Here is a 19,359-nt window from a genome sequence, read left to right on the forward strand (position 1 = left end):
TCTTTGACTTAACGAACTTGATTTTTTTTCCCTGCATCAGGCTTATGATGCACCATTAACAATTAAAAATTAATGTGAATGAATTGTATGTAATTTAATATATATATAAAAAAAAATCATGTATGATATAAATTATAACAGATGTCTATTGAAACTATTTTAATCATTTCCAAATAAGTTTGAATCGATTTTATCACTTTCACTCAATTTCATTAAAGGTAAAATTGTGTGAGAATCATGTAAAATTGCACTATAATCTTTTAAAACTCACGTGAAGCTTGATAAACTATCAATGCTAATGTTTCTTAATTATTTCAATCATTTTCTGATAAATTTTATCTGATTTCATCCTCTTTCCTCAATGCCAGAAAAGGTGAAATTAGGAGAAATTGCAATTGTAACCTTTTGAATTCATATGAAACTTGATGAAAACATTGTTGTTGACGTTCCTTAATTATTTCAATCATTTTCATATGAATTGCATCTGATTTCATCCGATTTTACTCAATTTTAGAAGAGGTGAAATTGGATGAAATTAATGTGAAATTGCAGTGTAACCTTTAGATTCGTGTGAAACTTGATAAAACATTGTTGTTGATATTTATTAATTGTTTCAATGATTTTTAGATGAGTTTCACATGATTTTATCCAATTTCAGAAGAGATGAAACTAGGTGAAATTTATGTGAAACCGAATGAAACATGATTAATTAATTCAATTAAGAATTGTATTGCAATTTGTTATTCTATTTTGTTTATGTTTCTGCAAATGATGAATGTAGTCTTGTGATGAATGTGATTTGTTTGAATTAGCTTTTTTTTTTTGTGTGTGTTGAAACTTTAGAGTTGAAGACAAAACATGTTCAAGAACGTAGATTGAAATCAAAATACACGAAGATCGAAATGCAAAGATTAGCGGTCAAACCTTTTTTATTATTATTATGGGAAAAATTTCACAGGGATTTCCTTTCTAATCGTTTATATAGTGCTTAGTAGTTTATGAACATTAAAAAAGATACCTTAAGAATGTTGGTCTTATTTTTTTGGGATTCATTTCTTAATGTGATGGATGACAGACTCATTTTAGTCCCTATTGAAATGAGTATCAATTATAATTGTGGTTAGTGTCCAATAGACAATTGTTTTAGAATATAATTTATTAATAAATTAATAATATCTGGATTTATCCTTGAGAAAAATGTATAAAAACATAGAAAGAGAAGGAGCCTACATCATTATGTCACGCCACATAGATCGAACCTTGGAAGATATGTCATCTAAGTAAGATACGACGAAAGCAGTTGGATAGAGAGATCAGCCAGCTAAAGTATATCTGCCATCGTATCTCATTTTGAAAGTTTCATGGAAGATCAAACAATGCCTTTATAACTTCTTTAAAGGGGAACGAATATACTTAAATGCCAATTAATTAAGAGGAGTAATGATTTGGCTGCTCAATTAAAAGGTTACAAAAGCATATATAAATACCCCAACTCCGGTATGTTTCAGGTATGTTGGCTAACTTCAATCAAACTCTTGTCATTACCCATTTTCTTATCAAATATCATACTGACTTTACCATCAGAGTGTCCTCGGTCGAACCCCATCATGCAGGAAGACAGTCCGACCACCTTGTAGAAACAGCTTACAACTTCAACCTTCGAGTTATTTCCCATATACAGCTACATGGATCCAGTTGACAAATGCTAAAAATCAACGAAGGCATCACGATCCCTTGTCACGTGGTTCATGGCACATGAATCAATTATCCATAGAGGATCTAATTCAGTTAAAAGAACACTAGAAGATACAAAAACTTAAATGACAAGCATTATCAAAACATGTACCATGGGAACTTTGCAATCAGACGCATAGTGCCCTCTATGCCGACATTTGTAACATTTCACATGTCAGATGGTCACTTTTCTCTTGCTCCTTTTGTTCTTGTTCTTGTTCTGCCCCTTATCTCTAGGTTCTTTAACTTGCTTTTTGCCCTTGCCATATAAACGTTTACGCTTTGTTCCTTGAGTGTTGGACACGTTCCCTTTAGAATGAGAACCGGCATAATTAGCTTTAAAATTGACTCTAATAGTAGATAAATTGTCTTTTTCCAGCTCAAGGTGGCGACTTACATCCTCAAAGGTCTTAACAAATGTGGAATGGGTTAGGTGCATCTTCATACGCTCCCAGCTATTTGGCAATGGCGAATAAAAGCTTGAACTTTTTGCTCATCAGTCAACTTATGTGTCACGTCCGTGTCTAAAATTACTCGATATAGATTTTGGAGTATTAATTAATTACTATTTTAAATATACTATTGAATTTAATTTAATGTGTTTATGTGTGAATTATAAGTTTAAGATATGTTTTTAAAAATTTATAATCTAAAGGGGCTTTAAGTGATATTTTTATTAATTAGTTGGTTTACATGGTTGTAAAACGTGAAAATAAATTAAAAACATTAATTTAATGTCATTCTTTTATAATAAAAAAATGATTAAAACTTATATATATATCTATATATATATTAACAATTGTGCACTATACAATGATTAAAATCTTAATACAATTAAATCTTTGTGACACTTGTAAACCACGTGTCTTTTAATATCATGCTATTTTCTAACATATGGCTTGTTCAATTGTTTTAAAATACCCATATGACATATAATATTTTTATGAATAAAGTTTTTATATTTAAAAAAAAGCCTATATAAGCTTCATATCAGGATATATTTTTAGGGATTATGGAGATTAAGGGGATTGGGGGAGTGATTGAATTCTTCAAAACAAAAAGATTGATTGGTTTTTGATACTTAAATAAAATTTGGGGAGTAAATAAATAAATTATGTATTTTGATTCAATCAAAGAAGGAAATAGGATACGAAACCGCACAGCAAAGTGAACTAGTAGATGTCAACGAATCATATTGGCGTATTTTCGATGACCGACGACGATATTTCGGTAACGAAATTCTATACCTAAATTAGTTTTAAAATGTTATAATTACGATTTTGAGTAAGTTTAGTTTCGTGTCAAATTTTAATAGATAATTAATAATTTATCATCTATGGATAACCCATATAAATTAGCTGTTTTTTAGACTTATCGAAGTAAAATTCCATATTAAGACTTTTAGCGGTGTAACGAATTTAAAAGTATAGTCGGTTCAAATTAACTACGTCGGTTCAGTGACCGAAAATAATCGAATAAGAATATTTCGATTATTTTAAATCTTATGAATAAAATACTATAAGCAAAAGTTAAAGTTATGAATTAGAAGGTCTAATGGTAATATTTACCAATTAGAGTCGGTATTAATATTTACCAATTAGAGTCGGTATAAAGTCGAATATAAAATTAGTACTAATAAGATTTATGATATTGAAACGATTCCAATAGTATCAATAGTTCGAATTAACTTTGTCGATTTAGAATCTTTATTTCGGTGACGGAAAATAGTCCGATAAACATATTTAATTTTAAACGATATCAAATTTTACTGATATAATATTTTGAGCTATTAACTTCTTGGAGTTCGATTAAATTACGAATCGATGATTTTATACGATATTTTAATTATTTTAGTTATATTATTAAATGATTATTTGATTTTAAATATTGTGATTATTTTTGCAAAAATAGTTAATTGAGGTCAGATGATTTTGTGGTTATTTATTTTGTGGTTATTGAATGAATTGGAAGTTTGATTGTGAAAGGAAATTTGAGCATGTTATGATTTTCAGAATTTTTATATCCATCTAGAGTAATCCGGACCGGTGGTTTTGATAGTTGAAGACCATGTTCAGTGAGGGACATGGCCTGTGTACACAGTGTAAAGACCTAGTCGGGTATTGGCAGCAAAGTGTGGGGTAAGACCAATACGGGATTAGGCAAGGTTAAAGAGACGTCTCGACTATATATGGTTTATGAGGTTTATGGATTGTTACGTAAGGGGAGAAACTCTAGAATGGATATAAGATTTTATGTTTTCGGATCTGAGCTGATTTGGATATAAGGTTTTATATTTTCGGTTCTGAGCTGATTTTGATATAAGGTTTTATGTCTTCGGTTATGAGTTGATTTTGATATAAAGTTTTACGTTTGATTAATTACGAGTTTGTTTGATTACGAATTTGGTTTGATAAATCGTTTCATTGATTACAGATTTGGTTAGATAAAGCATTTCATTGGTTACGGATTTGGTTTGACGAAACATTTGATTGGTTACGAGTTATTTTGATTAAATGTCGATATAACGGTATCTGTGATTTGAGTTGATTTGATAACGTGATTTTAAGGTTTTCAAGTTTAAGTTTTATATTGTCGAATCGATAAAGTATTCACGTATATTAAATAAATAATAAATAAATTTTAGACGGTCTGAATAAGCGTTTTTTGGTCTATTCTAAAATTAAGTTAAGTTATTAGGAAATTAATTAAGTTTTTAACATGTTGATGAGTCGAATTCGTAGATCGGGATGCTAAATATATTATAAATAGTAGTAGCGATAAAATGAAGTCTATTAATTTCATCAGCGTCTAAATAAGTTAAAGAGAACTACCTAAAATAGGTAGAACTACGTGGCTTTGATTCTCGATCTGAATCTTAAAAGACATTCGGGATACGTAGGAAGCTCGATAGAATTATCGAGTCCAAGCCAAATAAATAAATAAAACTTCAGGTAATCAAATTAAATTTTTATTTGTAGAAAATCGGTTCGCCTTTTAGACTTGATAACACGCGTTATCGTGTCTTCCGTTCATATCCGATGTCGTTTTGGGTCGGATGTGACATTATGACCTCCTGCATCAAGGGCACTGATCATATTGGACATTTTTCTCAAATGCTTCTTCATATTATGACCATGTTTCTTCTTATAGGTATATGACTTTATACTTAGAGACCAGAGTTTTGTCTGAGACGTTCCTCCAAACTTATCCTTCAAAGAATCCTATAGATCATTTATTGTCTCCTTAGTTCGATACTCTTTTGAGAGATCATCATCCATAGGACTGAGCAAGAAAAGTCTGGCTTGGGAGCTTTTCTTTTTCCAAGCCGCATAAAATCTCTATCCCTTCCGTGCTAAGTAGTGGTTCCTTCCTTAGGTTTGACTATGGACGTCGCTAAGGTACTGAGGAAATCATTATTCTCTAACAAATATTCAATTTTGACGCTCCAAACACCATAGTTGTCTGTATTAAGTTTAAGATCTTTGTTTAGTTCAACCACTATGAATTTGGTAGCTGGAGTTATTATGAGTCAAATCTACAGTGAAGTAAGAGTTGCATGACTTATTAAGAAGTTTTTTTTATAATACATGTCTAAGTTCTTTATACAACCTATATCTAATTAATCTTAGCTTCACACTAAAGTTCGATTCGAAAAGGACACCTAGGCAGGCTCTAATCACCCTTTAATTTTAATGTTTGTCTTTGATTAATTAGATAACATGTATAAAGAATGTTCATTATTGGTTTATAATTAGCTTAACATGTTTCAAGCTAATAGTGAAAAGATTAATGGTTTATTAAGTGCTTTAATTTCTATCCATGAATAGTTATAAAAGTTATCTAGCATGTAACATAATACATTAAACCATGATAAGAAAAATAAATTCTCATATTATCATTAATCAAAATTAACCAATAATGTCTCCTAAAAAATGGAAATTCTAACGAATGGAAAATCCAAAACTACATAAAACATAAAACCATATACTTAATCTAGAAAAAAAAATCCCAAAAACATAAGTATAGGTCCTAACCTACAACCCCGGAGATATCCTAACTTAACTGAACTATGCCTTTTCTCACTAAGATGAATGTCATAGCATGTTCCTTGAACTCATCAATGTCTTAGGTCAATGTACTAGAATAAACACGGGTAAAAACTCACTTTCTCGATCTCAGGGTTATGCTCGAATGGTTACGAGGTACCATGACTCCCATATTCCCTGGCATATTCATGAACAACTTGACAACCTTTTTTATAGTTGTTCTCGTGAATCATCCAAGTATCGTATATGATTTTCTTAAGTTTCCTACTGCGAAAAGAATCTCTGAGGTGCTCATATAGGGTCCACTCATTATACCCTCTATATAGGCCACCTATCCAAATGTAGTCTTGCATTTGAATATGCAACGTCTTTATATGGCTCGTAACAACCTCAATGTCATTCCAAATAATATTCTTATCCAGATGGCACCTCCTAATGTTCCTCTCCATCTGTCTCACTCTTCTTTAATACTCGGGAAAACAAACTAGGAGTGGGACCTCTGTAATGCCTACTATGACTGTCAAAGCAAAAAGAAAACAGAAAGAGGAACAAAGCATTCATGAAAAAACAGTTTTCCAGATTGCGTGTATGTATGACTTATTGGTCACGCAATATGCAAACAAATTATAATTTTATATGTATGTATGTATATATATATATATATATATATATATATATCATGCAAAAGGGTTCATAATGGACGGAACACGGAGCTAATTACTCTGATATCATTGAAGGATAATCTTTCAACTCTAAGGGATGAGTAATGAATCTGGATCTATCAATAAATATATAATGGAAATAGGTTTACCTCTTGTAGCGCAGATCCATTGATTTGTAGTAGAAGAAACGAACCATGGCTTCGTATCATCGATCTAAATGAAAGTTACACCCAAGGTGCAATCACCATAGGTTCACAAACTAAGAACACACACCGAGACCAATGGAGGGGCATCTTCTTGTGAAGTGAGAGAGGAGAGGAATTGACTTTTGCAGTCTTATTGCAGTATTTGTTGTGTTCTCTCTATGTCAGGTTTAGCCTCCCTTAGCTACCTATTAATAACTAGGCTAAACCCTAATCCCTAATCCATAAGGTTATGGACGAGCTTAATGGATTGGTGTTGGGTCAAGGCCCATCTAGTCCACAAGTCTTACTCTATATATATATATATATATATATATATATACACACACACACATGTATAAACTTATCTGAAATTATATTTCCAATTTAATCCAATTAAACTGAAATTTCTATCCAGACAAATTTTCCCTTCTCTTGTTTAATTAATCTTGGGTCACCTGGGCCTACATAATGCTCTTATATTTATGCAATCGTGTTAGACATGTATGCTAAGACATTACCAGAGACATTTTTTTTATCCAATCTCTTTTACTAGGGATCTTGATAGGCCTATCTATAGATGGTGGTCAGACCAAACATCAGGTTCGTCTTACCAATCATAGAAGGATTTAGCTAACCTTTATGATAATCCAAGTCAGATAGTAATCTCGTGTGTAACCTTTGAAAATCTAATAGTAATCCTTTGTTATACAATATCAAGTCTAGCAAGAGGCACGGTTAAGTCACCCTCATCTATTGCTCAGACATTACCTTAATCTCTAGTGAATTGATAAGTTCGAATAAGAAATTACAAATTACCCCATTCGACTGTGGCCACACACTTCTCAGTCCCACTAATCAAGTGACCGGTGATATGTAATCTTTATAAGAGATTCTGCAATCCCTCGCTTCGCTCATGGTTTCTAAGCATGGCGCATAATACACCCATTGAACCCATACTTGGCACCCTAGTATGGGTCTATTAGGCGAAAAAAAAAGTACAGTGCAAACCATCTAGGCCTCATAGTGAACCTGGTATAAGGATTCAACTTAGAGGGTTACATGAAAACCACATATGACTATCATAACCATGTGTTGTTCTCATGGATCAATCCATAGCTTACTATTCCATAACCCTAATGCCCCTGATTTGACATCTAATGTTTGTAACATGTTGTAAAACACCATTACAATCAAAGCACATACTAGTCTTTAGTTAGTTATTCTAACGATAGTAACAGACTAGGGATATTCAAATTAGTATCTTGTTGCCTCACGACTTCACTTGACTAGGTCATCAACCCACCAAATGTGAGCAGATCACATATCGTAGATACTTCGTTAATCAGTTTGCACAAGTAAGCTTACTTAACATATTATTGTCTTATAGTTAATAGTTTCATTAGATATAACATCTCAGGACTAGGGAATACTCCAACAAACTTCCCCTTCCATAATAGTCTCATTGGGAACTGAAATTTCACCCTCTAGAGATGAAGATATCATTTGCACTTTTCACCTCCAGTTGTTCGACAACATCAGCAGAATTAGAAGGACATGCCTCAGTGTTGGGCATAGGATCAACAATAATGGAGGCCTTAACTACAACATTTTCTTCCACTACCGGAGAAATAACTCTTGAAGCATTCCCTATAGTGGCATATTGCTCCACCCGAATGTCATCTCCTTCTTGGTTGGCTTCTTCTAAAGAGCGAAGGTGAGCTAACATGAGGGAACGAATAGACATATTAGTAGATGTACCGGCACCCAAAATCGAAAAGAAAATGAAGTTAAAATACTAACCACCTTCATTTATCCTCTAATACCTTTTGGTGTCCTTGTAGACAATCTACCTCTTCCTATTAAGAAGGGCTAAAAGGATGTTCGGTTATACCATATCTAACATGGTAAGGTAACGCCACATAGCGGAATATTCACTCAAGAGTTCAAGACCGCCCTTTTCTTCTTCAGTCAAGTCTCGTGCTGGCTTCCAAGTGCTTGAATTGTAGGGATTTTTGTTCCACCTAGTTTGGAAAGGGAACCCACCCGAATAAATGCCTTTAGGAATGGAAGGTTTGCCCTTCAGCTAAAACCATTTTGGCTTAAAATCCTTCACAATTTGCATCTTCCCAAAAATAAATTCTTTTCGATGACTGCTCATCTGCTAGTAAATCATGTCGCATGTTGTCTTTTTATGGGTTTCCAGCATGACTGAAATAGAGGTCCGGTCAGGTTAATGTCCAAACCTTCACAGATCTTCTTAAAAGCGAGAAACTCCAAAAGGGCGTTGGGAGAAATTTGGTAGGAACAAAGGTTGAAATCCTTCAACACATTCAACATTTTGCTAGAAAGAGGAAATCACAATCCCCACTTCAAAAGCTAGGTAAAAATACCTAAGTACTCCTTTGGAGGATCAAACGCCCTTTGATTCTCAATTGGAAGATGGGTATCCATCTCATTTAATTCAGGATAAGAAACCCCAACATTTATCAGCTCTCCATCCATCACGGTTGAAGCTTGATCATATAAGGATTTACTTGTTTGGAAGAGGAGGCTTTTTCAGTGATCTGGGTCTTTTCAGTAACTTTAGAAGATTTAGATTTTTTAAGGGCCATAATAATGTTTTGTATGTTCACAAAAGGGTTTGGTTCCTCAATACTCTCAAGATTGGGGAATTTTTCGAGTTCTTTCATCTCAAACCTTTCATACAACAATGATAAAAGCAAAAAGAAAGCGCAAATACTTGCTATTTCGAAGCTTTGAAGCATCAGCAAGAAGAACTAAGAAAATTTTCCAAAGCCTTTTCTCCTCTTTTATAGGCTTCTAGTGAAGATGATGAGGCGGGGAATTAATAAAATGGTTTTTAATCATCACATCATATCCCAAAGCACTCCAAACGTCTAAAATGACGGTAATGATGAAATTGATTGATGAGAAACGACACGCAAAAATGACACCTATCAAAAATTTAGAAAGTAGGCGTAAAAGCAACAAAATGACATCACGCTTCAGTGCTCATTTTGCATATTAGAAATTAATGATACCATATCATGTTTCTGCCTAATACCCACCCCTAAGTAAAAATGAGGAATCATGTGATAATGTGTCATTTTTTAAGAACCAGATGATAGAAAATTTTGCCCAACTAATAGACAAAATTGGCTTTCATTCAAATGACATCTTCGGCAACACATAAGTTAGAACACAAAGGGATTCACCTTTTGCTCATCCCATATACCGAAGCTCTAAAGCATTTCGTGGGGGGAGGGGGGAGGGACATCTGATATCACACTATTTTATCATGAATACATATGGACTAATGAGACACTTCCTACCCCAACCAATGTTATCAGAACCGTACTAGATATCAAACCAGATTTATCACTAGATCACGGGTCATTTGGTCGGATCGGATGGCTCAGATTGGTCGAACTAGACGTGATAACAAGTGGAGAAATTCTGATTAACTTCTGTCCCTGTGGGGGCGTCGTTGGGTTCGACGGGGGGAAGCTCCGATGCCAAAGTCAGTAAGGAAGAACAAGAGAGCAAACTGAATTGACAAAGGGTAAGTGAATGTGTACCTTGATAGCCTGAGACATAGGCTATATATAGTCGTGAAGTTGTAACTCTCAGTAACTAGAAAGTCTCCATTAATGCCCCATTAATGGCGGTTACTGGTTACCCTTAAGTTGGCGGTTAGCTAATTGATAGCTCATTAATGGTCTTTATTACAAGGTCGGCTCTGTCGTTCTCATGGCGGATTGAGAGCTTGTGGAGATCCGCCTCATAGGTTCGCTAGCGGGTCACTCTTGGCGAGTTTTAGGTGATTCGCCCGTCGGATCTCTTTACTTCAATACGCCGCGGAATTTCAAGGTCAGGCGACTAACACGTGGCGTTCTTTAATCAAATATCCATTTTGATCCTTGGGATAATATCACAATGTTATCAAGACGATATAGTAAATAAATAAATCATATCCTTGCCTCTCTAAAAGGAGTTACGCAAAAGGTAGTTATATATATTAAATATATATAATTAATTTAAAATTATTCTTATAAATTATATATATCCAAAACAAATTATAAACAATTTTTAGTTTGCTATTTTTTGTCAACTAGAGGTTTAAATATATAATAAATGAAGTTTAGAATAACTTGAAATATATCAACATATCATATGCCATGAGATCTTTTTAACGGTATATTATAAACTCAATGAATGAGAAATTGATGCTCAAAGTGAACCACTTGAAATGGTTTTGAAGAAGATAAAAAAAAAAGAAATTAAGCATTCTCATCCCACATAGGAAAAAAATGAGAATCTTAACTAGTTTATAAGTAAATGGCCTTTAAATCCTTTAACCAGTTACTAGGGGAAAGGCTCTCTCATGCGCAGAGGGAGTGTAGTCGAAGCACCATAGGGTTAGAGATGCACCCGCACGACGTGGACGTTGCGAATGCCACACCGAAGTGAGGCTCCTTAGACACTTTTGCTTTTTTTTTCAAACTTATTTATAAATTTAAAAGTTGTAGTTATTTATTTACAGCTAACGTTTTTTAAAATTAAAGACCCAGGTCAGACCGAAATAAGGTCCCTTAGACCAACCACTTTTTGCTTTTTTTTCAATATTATTTATAAATTAAAAAGTTTTAGCTATTTATTTACATCTAACGTTTTTTTTTTAAATTAAGAAATTTGTCAAAGACCAGGGGTCACACCAGTTTTTGGCCAGATCGCCAGGTCCCGGTTCAACCCCGAGTCTCTCAGGTTTATTGAGCATTCAACAAACTGTAGGAGTTCGGACTGGATGCTTGGCCGGCTTCCAGTTCGACCGGTCGGTCTGAGCCTGATAACACTGACCCCAACAGTAACCGTTGAGCCATATCAGATTCATACCCGCATACAATGTTGTGATTAGCGGAATCATAGGTGTAACCATTATAATCATTGTTGGCGTCACCATTGACTAGCTGTCACGTGGCTCTCTACTCACATTTAGGGCGCACAACCTAGTTCTCTTATAAATACAAGGTACACATTGCACAAAAGGTACTCAATTCATTCTTATTGCTCATCTAAGTTCATATACTACTAAACATCAATTCTCATCATTGACTTAAGCATCAAAGCGGAGTGACCGATTCTTGGGCCCTTTTTTTTTTACCACTTTTCTATTTTATCTCATGCACTCAAGGATCCATCAAACTCAATTCATATTCTCTCACATCATAATTCAATATAAAATTTCTACAATTGAAATGAATAACGCTCTATTAATTGAATTTTATAATCAAAACTGACTTTTCTAGTCATCATTGGTTTAACAAAGTTAAATATATGAATGAAATAAATAAAAATTGAGATTTACATTCAAATTTAATGTGATTAATAATAATAAAAAAGATAAAGAGTTTAATTTCAACCTATGAAGATTCAAAGTTGAAAATGCTATTTTCCTGTCAAAAGGACCATGCCATCAGAACTAAATAACTAAATGAATATAATATAATATACAGTGTATAGAGAAAAGGGCATTTGGTCTAGTGGTATGATTCTCGCTTTGGGTGCGAGAGGTCCCGAGTTCGATTCTCGGAATGCCCCCTCTACTTTTTTAATTTTTTTAAACCCACAGAGGTCAGCTGTAATTCCCTTTATACCCCGAAAGCAGTTCATGGTAAACCTAATATTAAAAGAATGAAGTGGGCAAGTGTGTCCATCCAACTATTTAGACGGTTCATAACATAAGGTGTCCAATCGAAAGCTTCAAACTGAGTCTCCTTATCCTATCGCATCTTCTTCTTCTTCTTCTTCCTCTCCTCCATTTACAGTGAAATAATGGCGACATCGTCTCTATCTTCCACAAGGACACTCACTCTCTCTTCCCCTTCCACTTACCCAACTCTTTCCCCCACCAAACAATTCCTCATTGAATTCCCTCTCCGCTCCAATTTTTCATCCGTCTCTCACCGCTCCACTTTCACCCATCTCCGTCCAATCTACGCCGTTGAAGCTCCCGAGAAAATTGAAAAGCTTGGCTCCGAAATCTCCTCCTTGACTCTGGAGGAAGCTCGGACCCTTGTCGACTATCTTCAGGATAAGCTTGGAGTTTCCGCTGCTGCTTTTGCCCCTGCTGCGGCGGTGGTTGCTGCTCCCGGAGCCGCTGATGCTGCACCGGTTGTGGAGGAGAAGACGGAGTTCGATGTAGTGATCGAGGAAGTACCGTCTAATGCGAGAATTTCAGTGATTAAAGCGGTTAGGGCATTGACGAGCTTGGCTCTCAAGGAGGCGAAAGATTTGATTGAAGGATTGCCTAAGAAGTTTAAAGAGGGAATTTCAAAGGAAGAGGCAGAAGAAGCAAAGAAACAGCTTGAAGAAGCTGGAGCTAAGATTTCCATTGCTTGAAGTAGAATTTGGTTTTCATGGCATAATTTAGTGTATTTTTCTTGGGGAATTTTGTAGCCTGTACTGTATTTTGTACTTGAATTCACAATATTTGATCCATTTGCTTGATTTGGTTTTTAACATCCTATCTTGAAGCTCTTATAAAAGAAATTGAACTGAACACATACACATTGGGGTTTAGATTCCTCTGTAGCAAGCATATCAGCTTTGATCTGCTACTGAATCTGTCTTTGCAGCAAATGGACGGTCTTGTTGACATACACAAACTATTAGATAACCATATGATATCTCTCAAGCTCAAATGCTGAAATCATCCTACCCATGTGATGTGTCTTCCAAAAGAACCCAGGCAAATCCTGCTCCCTATTCATTCTAACCTCCTCCCTTGTTTGCAAAGACTATACATCAATACAATTCAAGACACAATTAGTAGCTAGCAATCACACTTGCTTTGGAACATAACCAATCTCTACCATCTTCTAATCATGACAGGGACATTGAAATACATCTTCACTAGGTGACGAATTTCTAATCAATTCGACTCAAACACACCATAGCTTGTTTGAATTCCTTTCACCCAATTGCCGTAATAGTCATGATCATGAAATAAACTTAAGTTTGAAGTGGAAACTATGGATCTTTATCTCATTATAAATAAATACAACTTCATGCCTATATAACACTATAAGCTTTTCAAAATTACCAATACACCTATACTAAGTAATAACAAAATTTGATGTTTATGTTGCTTCTACTTCTGCTTCTGCTTCACATCAGCTTTATTTCCTACTTTTTTTTAGCTTCAAATTAAGTTTTCTTTTACAAGTAATATTTTTATTTTATTTATAGGAAAATTAGTAGATATAAATAATTAATAGACCAATAGTAGACAACTCTTGATACTGTTTTTGCCACCACAGCAAGTAACACATTCCACCCATAAATTGACTTCATACTTTTTTTCTTGAGGAATAACTTAATGATCTTTAAATGAATTAAATCTATGTGATCATTTGTTTTTTCATGAAGAACACATGAATCACCAAATCATTGATAAAGGGAGAAGCAAAAAAAACTACAAGTAAAAAAGAAACTACCAAATCTATCATAGTAGATCAATTAAAAAAATTATTCAATAAAGAAAAAACAAAACAAAGAGTTTGTCTTCCGGTTAAAAGCCCAAAGAAAACCTAAAAAACTGGATGAAGAATACACATTTTCTTGACAGGTAGGGTTAGGTCTTGACGAGAGTTTCTTCTTTTGAGCTCTTTCTTAATCCTACACTTTCCTCCCTTTTCATGAACTCTAAGACCATGAAAAAATAGTGCAGATAAGTAAATGGATGGAGAACGGTGGGCCTAATTATTTTAAAATAAACAGTGCATGTATTCACGTTGAGATTTAGAGCATCTCCAATATATTATACTACTAACCACTCAATATTCATGACATATTGTCAATATGGAACCAATTTTATTCTACTAAACTATACCCTCCAATAAATTATTATACTACAACAACTCAATAATATAGAACCTATTAATTAATTTAATAATATATTATATAACGTTTTAATAATAAAAAATTAAAAAAAAATATTAAACTCAAAGGCTGCCAATGGCAGCCTTTGAAACCTTCATACCAAACGGTATGAAGGTTGAGGATAGTTATTAAACTCTCCTCAATGCCATCATTTTCTAAGGGGTTATGGAGCTTTTCATTAACCCCATTAAAGATGCTCTTAGATATATCATCTGATTAATGACTATTCCGGAGGGATCCTTAAAACGGAATAATAAGTATCCAATTGCAAGCGATATAGAATCTTTTGTGTGGCTCAAAGATAATTATGCTTATAACACCATTCAATATATATGTTTCCGATGAGTAGAAAAAGCCCAAATGATGTAGAGATAAGTCAGGAAAGCAAAGCAAGAAGAGAAACAAAGGAAGAAGGGAGAAAAAGAGTATGATATATTATTCCAGCATGATCACAACTATCTAAATACACACTATCTATATTACTAATTATATTACTAGCATAACTAATCATAACAATCTACTATTAAGTATTAAAGTCTCGTTTAGTATGTTGTAATGAGTATTGTAATGGAATGCCCGTTACAATGAAGACTCATTATCATGTTTGGTTAGTCATATCATTTTTGTCGTAATGGAATCACAAATATATTACCTAATTTTTCTTTCCAAATTTATATACTGGACATTACGAACAAAAGAGGCATGAATCCCCATTACGATTAACCCTCGTATTTTTATTACTAATGGCTAAATACGAAAAAACACATAAAAACCAAAAAACTGCAAAAAGGAGAAAAATGCTAAAAAGCCGAAAATGAGAAAAAAAATGCAAAAAACAAACAGACACGAAAATCGGAAAACGGGCAAAAAAAAACATGAAAACCACAAAAAAATGAGAAAAAAAGGAAAAGAGCAAAAAACGAGAAAAACAACGGAAAAATCGAAAAATGAAAAAAACATGAAAACACGAAAAAAATGAGAAAAAACGAAAAAACATGAAAATTGCATCTAACTAAATAAACATACATATTGTAATGATAATTGCACTTTATCAATTTTATTAAAATTTATCAACAAACATGACAATGAATTCATTATTCCATTCCATTACATTACACATTTGATTATATTACAACCTTGATTACATTGCATTACAACGTACCAAACGGACACTAAGAACAAGAGAAAATAACATAACTAATCATAACAACCTACTATTAATCATCAATTAATTATAAGAGAATGTTAAACTATTGATTAATTGAAAATTATATTTTGATCCTTAATACTCGTTCTCAAGCTGAAGAACGACTTGTTGGTGAATCTTCAAGCTTGGTAATATAGTTGAGATGTTGCTTGACATGAAGAACCTTAATAAGAATATCAGCAATCTGAGTAGTAGATGGGACATGATGAGTTATCAGTGCGCCAGATTAAACTTCATCATGAACACAGTGGTAGTCAATCTCAACATGGCTGGTGCGTTCATGAAGGACACGGTTAGTAGCAATAGCAAGTGCTCACAGTGAAGAATGAGAGAATGTAGATGTTTAAGACCAAGATCCTTTAACCATATAACTTTATAAGTAGTAAGGGTCATAGCCATGTATTCTGCCTCAATGGATGAACAAGATATAACGAATTATTTTTTGGTCTTCTATAAGACTAGAGAATGGCCTAGACGCAATACCTTTGTAATGGACATCTAGTAACAGGTAATTGGCCCAGTCACTGTCACAATAGGTTATAAGTTGTGTAGTAGAAAAAGTAGCCAACAAGATGCCTTCGGATATAGATACTACAAGAGAGTGCAGTAATCTCTTTGCATCTTACATATGAACATTAGTAGGCTGGTGCATGAATTGTGTCAACAGTTAGACTGGAAATGTGATACCGGGTCTGTAAATTGTAAGGTGAAGCAGTTTGCTAATTAGGCGTTGATATGGAGGAGGATCATGTAAAAGATCTCCCTTATCTAATATAAGTTTGAGGTGAGGATCCATAGGTAATTGAAGTGATTTAGAATGTATCGAATTTGATATTCTTGGAATCCTCGAGAATGGAAATAAGAATTTTATCAATAAAATTCTACTTTTATAAAATGAAAAGCTAAGCTAATAAAAGTCTAGCTGTTATAATTACCTAAACCTCTCAAAATATTCCATCATACAGAATGCTAATTTTAGCATTTTTGGAATTATTGAGAATGAAAGTGTGACTTTTATCGATGATTCTATTTTTAATGAATAAAAAGATAAATAAAACTAAAAAATCTAGAAAATTATGATAATTATCAAAATATTCTCAAAATATTTTCCCAAGTGTTGAATATTTATTATAATATTTCTGAAAGTTTTGAGAATGAGATGGGACTTTTATCAATAAAAATCTTATATTTAATGAATAAAGGGCTAAATAAAGCTAGAAAATCTAGAAAATTATGATAATTATCTAAATATTTTTCCTAAGTGTTGTGAGGTGAAAAATTTATCAATAAAAATCTGATTTTTTAATAATAAAAGCTAAAAAATTATAATAAATATCCAAATATTTTCAAAATATGTTTCAATGCAAGGAATGTTCATTTAAATGCCTTCGTAACCCTTGAAAATAAAATAGGATTTTTATCTAAAAAAATATTTTTTTATAATAAAAGCTATAATCTATATTAGTCTATACTAGCAAAAACACACAGAATTTACAAGAAGTGTTTTAGAGGCTTTTTTTTGGATGAATTGGCACCCTAAGAGCATCTTCAATAAATGTTGCTATAAAGATTGCTCAAAATTAACACATCATACTAAAATATAATATTTTATTTTCTAACTCATCCATATTACTTTTGGCAACTTTCGTTAAAAAACACTCCAATAGTAAGCAACTTTAAAAGTTGTCACCATGACCCCACAAACCATTACTTTATATATATTTTATTTTCATCATAAATGTTGTCATAAAAATGGACCAACAGTAGACAACTAAATCTTTTTTTATACTTATTAATTAAAAGGTAAGCACCTTTGCTAGAATGTTGCCAAAAAGTGGCAACCTTACTTGAAAATTTCAAGCACTCACCATTACTCCAATAGATGACACTCTTCAAAAGTTGTCAACGTCATTGCCACATCATCGAGCACTCTTCCAAGCATCCTCTATTGGAGATGCTCTAAGAGCAAAGAGAATAAAAATAATACTCTACACTAGCACATTATTTATTGTCAATTATTAACCCATTAATTAAAGTAATAAAAGAAAGTAAGAGTTACAAGAAGATGAAAAAAACAAAGCGAAGCAAACCTAAAAGTCACAAATAAACCTATATATAAAGTACGATAGATAGTATTCCACAGTTATATCCATTGGCCACTGAAAATCAAAATCCTCACCGACCTTTAATTTTGATTATGTATTAGTTTTATTTTTCACACTATTATAATATAATCAACACATAGCAAACAAATACGTGTTGGAAAACAAATACGAGTTAAAGCAAATAATTTACCCATTGCAAACAAAGCCCATTATACTTACATTAAATGTCTCTTTAACTGTTTGGAATAATGGGGTTGCCTTCTGACTCCATCTCAGCACACGTGGAAGTATATTGCCCTCTCTCCTACTATAATAGGCATGAGTCGCACTCCACAGCTCAAGTATCCAAGTCTGGAAGGAAAAAAGTTTGGTTAGAACTATGACTTATACATACACTATATAAATACAATATATGTTTATGTATCATCATACCTAGAATACGTGTGCAAATCCTATAATTTGATATGGAACACGTTTCCTAGTTCTCTTTCGATTATCAACCAAATTATTCTTTCTTTTCCTAATAGCCCTATCCATTTACTTATAAGTCTCCTCCTAAGCCAACACACCCCATAGGATCTCATTGAACAATTTTGGAAAATCTGCAAGTTCAATTACCCAACCCTTGACATGTCGAACGTGTGAGTTATCTAGGATATTTTCATGAACAAACTACAACATCGCCATCGACACAACATCTTGGTCTTCCTCTTTTTGCCAGCATGTCTCTTTCAAAATATTTTCTATATCACCGTGCGTTATTAACGTATAATCCTATAAATGTTTCTTTCTCAATCTTTTCGAGATGTTGAGTTCATTCATCATTCCCATAAACTCTCTCGTGTTTACTCCAAACCTTAACCCGCTAATAAGTTCAATCTCAACTCCACTGCTCTCACCTTGAACCACATCTCCCTGTGTTTACTATTTTCATGCCCAATCTCTCTCGTTAGTATATGATGGGTTATAGCTCCAGAAAAACTACCCATCACCATATCCAACCATTGTCCAAAGCATGTTTTTCTATACATTTCTATCTTATTATCACCCAACTTGGACTTGATCACCTTCCCAGAATCCAAATTAAATCGGATTGTTACTTGTGCATCTGAATTAATGGTCTCATCATATCTGTAATTGCGTGTCATTTTGCTCTTTTTGGATTCCCTATGATCATTCTGCAAAGTAATACAATCAATACATATACAAAAACATTAAACTTAACATTAAACCTTGTCGCATCCAAGCGCATTCATCACCAAATGCGACAATGATACTGGCACTTAATCGCATTTATGACAGAAGATGCGACACTTTGCACAAACTTAACATTAAACCTTGTAGCATCCAAGCGCATTCATCACTAGATGCGATAAGGATACTGGCACTTAATCGCATTTACGACAGAAGATGCGACACATAGAATAAACTTATCTCAAATCCTTGTCGCATCCAAGCGCATTCATCACTAGATGCGAC

General features: G+C 33.5%; 1 protein-coding gene and 1 non-coding gene across 2 annotated transcripts; both read left to right on the top strand.

The window, feature by feature from the left end:
• Positions 1–12,153: 12,153 nt before the first annotated feature.
• Positions 12,154–12,225, top strand: TRNAP-UGG (transfer RNA proline (anticodon UGG)). Its single transcript has one exon. It is a non-coding gene; the product is annotated as a tRNA-Pro (tRNA).
• Positions 12,226–12,369: 144 nt separating this feature from the next.
• On the top strand, positions 12,370–13,146 carry LOC136234066 (large ribosomal subunit protein bL12cz). Its single transcript, XM_066023829.1, has one exon. The coding sequence runs from the start codon at positions 12,460–12,462 to the stop codon at positions 13,024–13,026; it is 567 nt and encodes a 188-aa protein (XP_065879901.1). The 5' UTR covers positions 12,370–12,459; the 3' UTR covers positions 13,027–13,146.
• Positions 13,147–19,359: the final 6,213 nt, after the last annotated feature.

This window comes from Euphorbia lathyris, chromosome 6, assembly GCF_963576675.1.
Source record: "Euphorbia lathyris chromosome 6, ddEupLath1.1, whole genome shotgun sequence".
NCBI lineage: Eukaryota > Viridiplantae > Streptophyta > Magnoliopsida > Malpighiales > Euphorbiaceae > Euphorbia > Euphorbia lathyris.

Coding starts and splice junctions, on each gene's coding strand:
- LOC136234066 (XM_066023829.1), top strand. CDS start 12,460: ATGGCGACATCGTCTCTATCTTCCACAAGGACACTCACTCTCTCTTCC.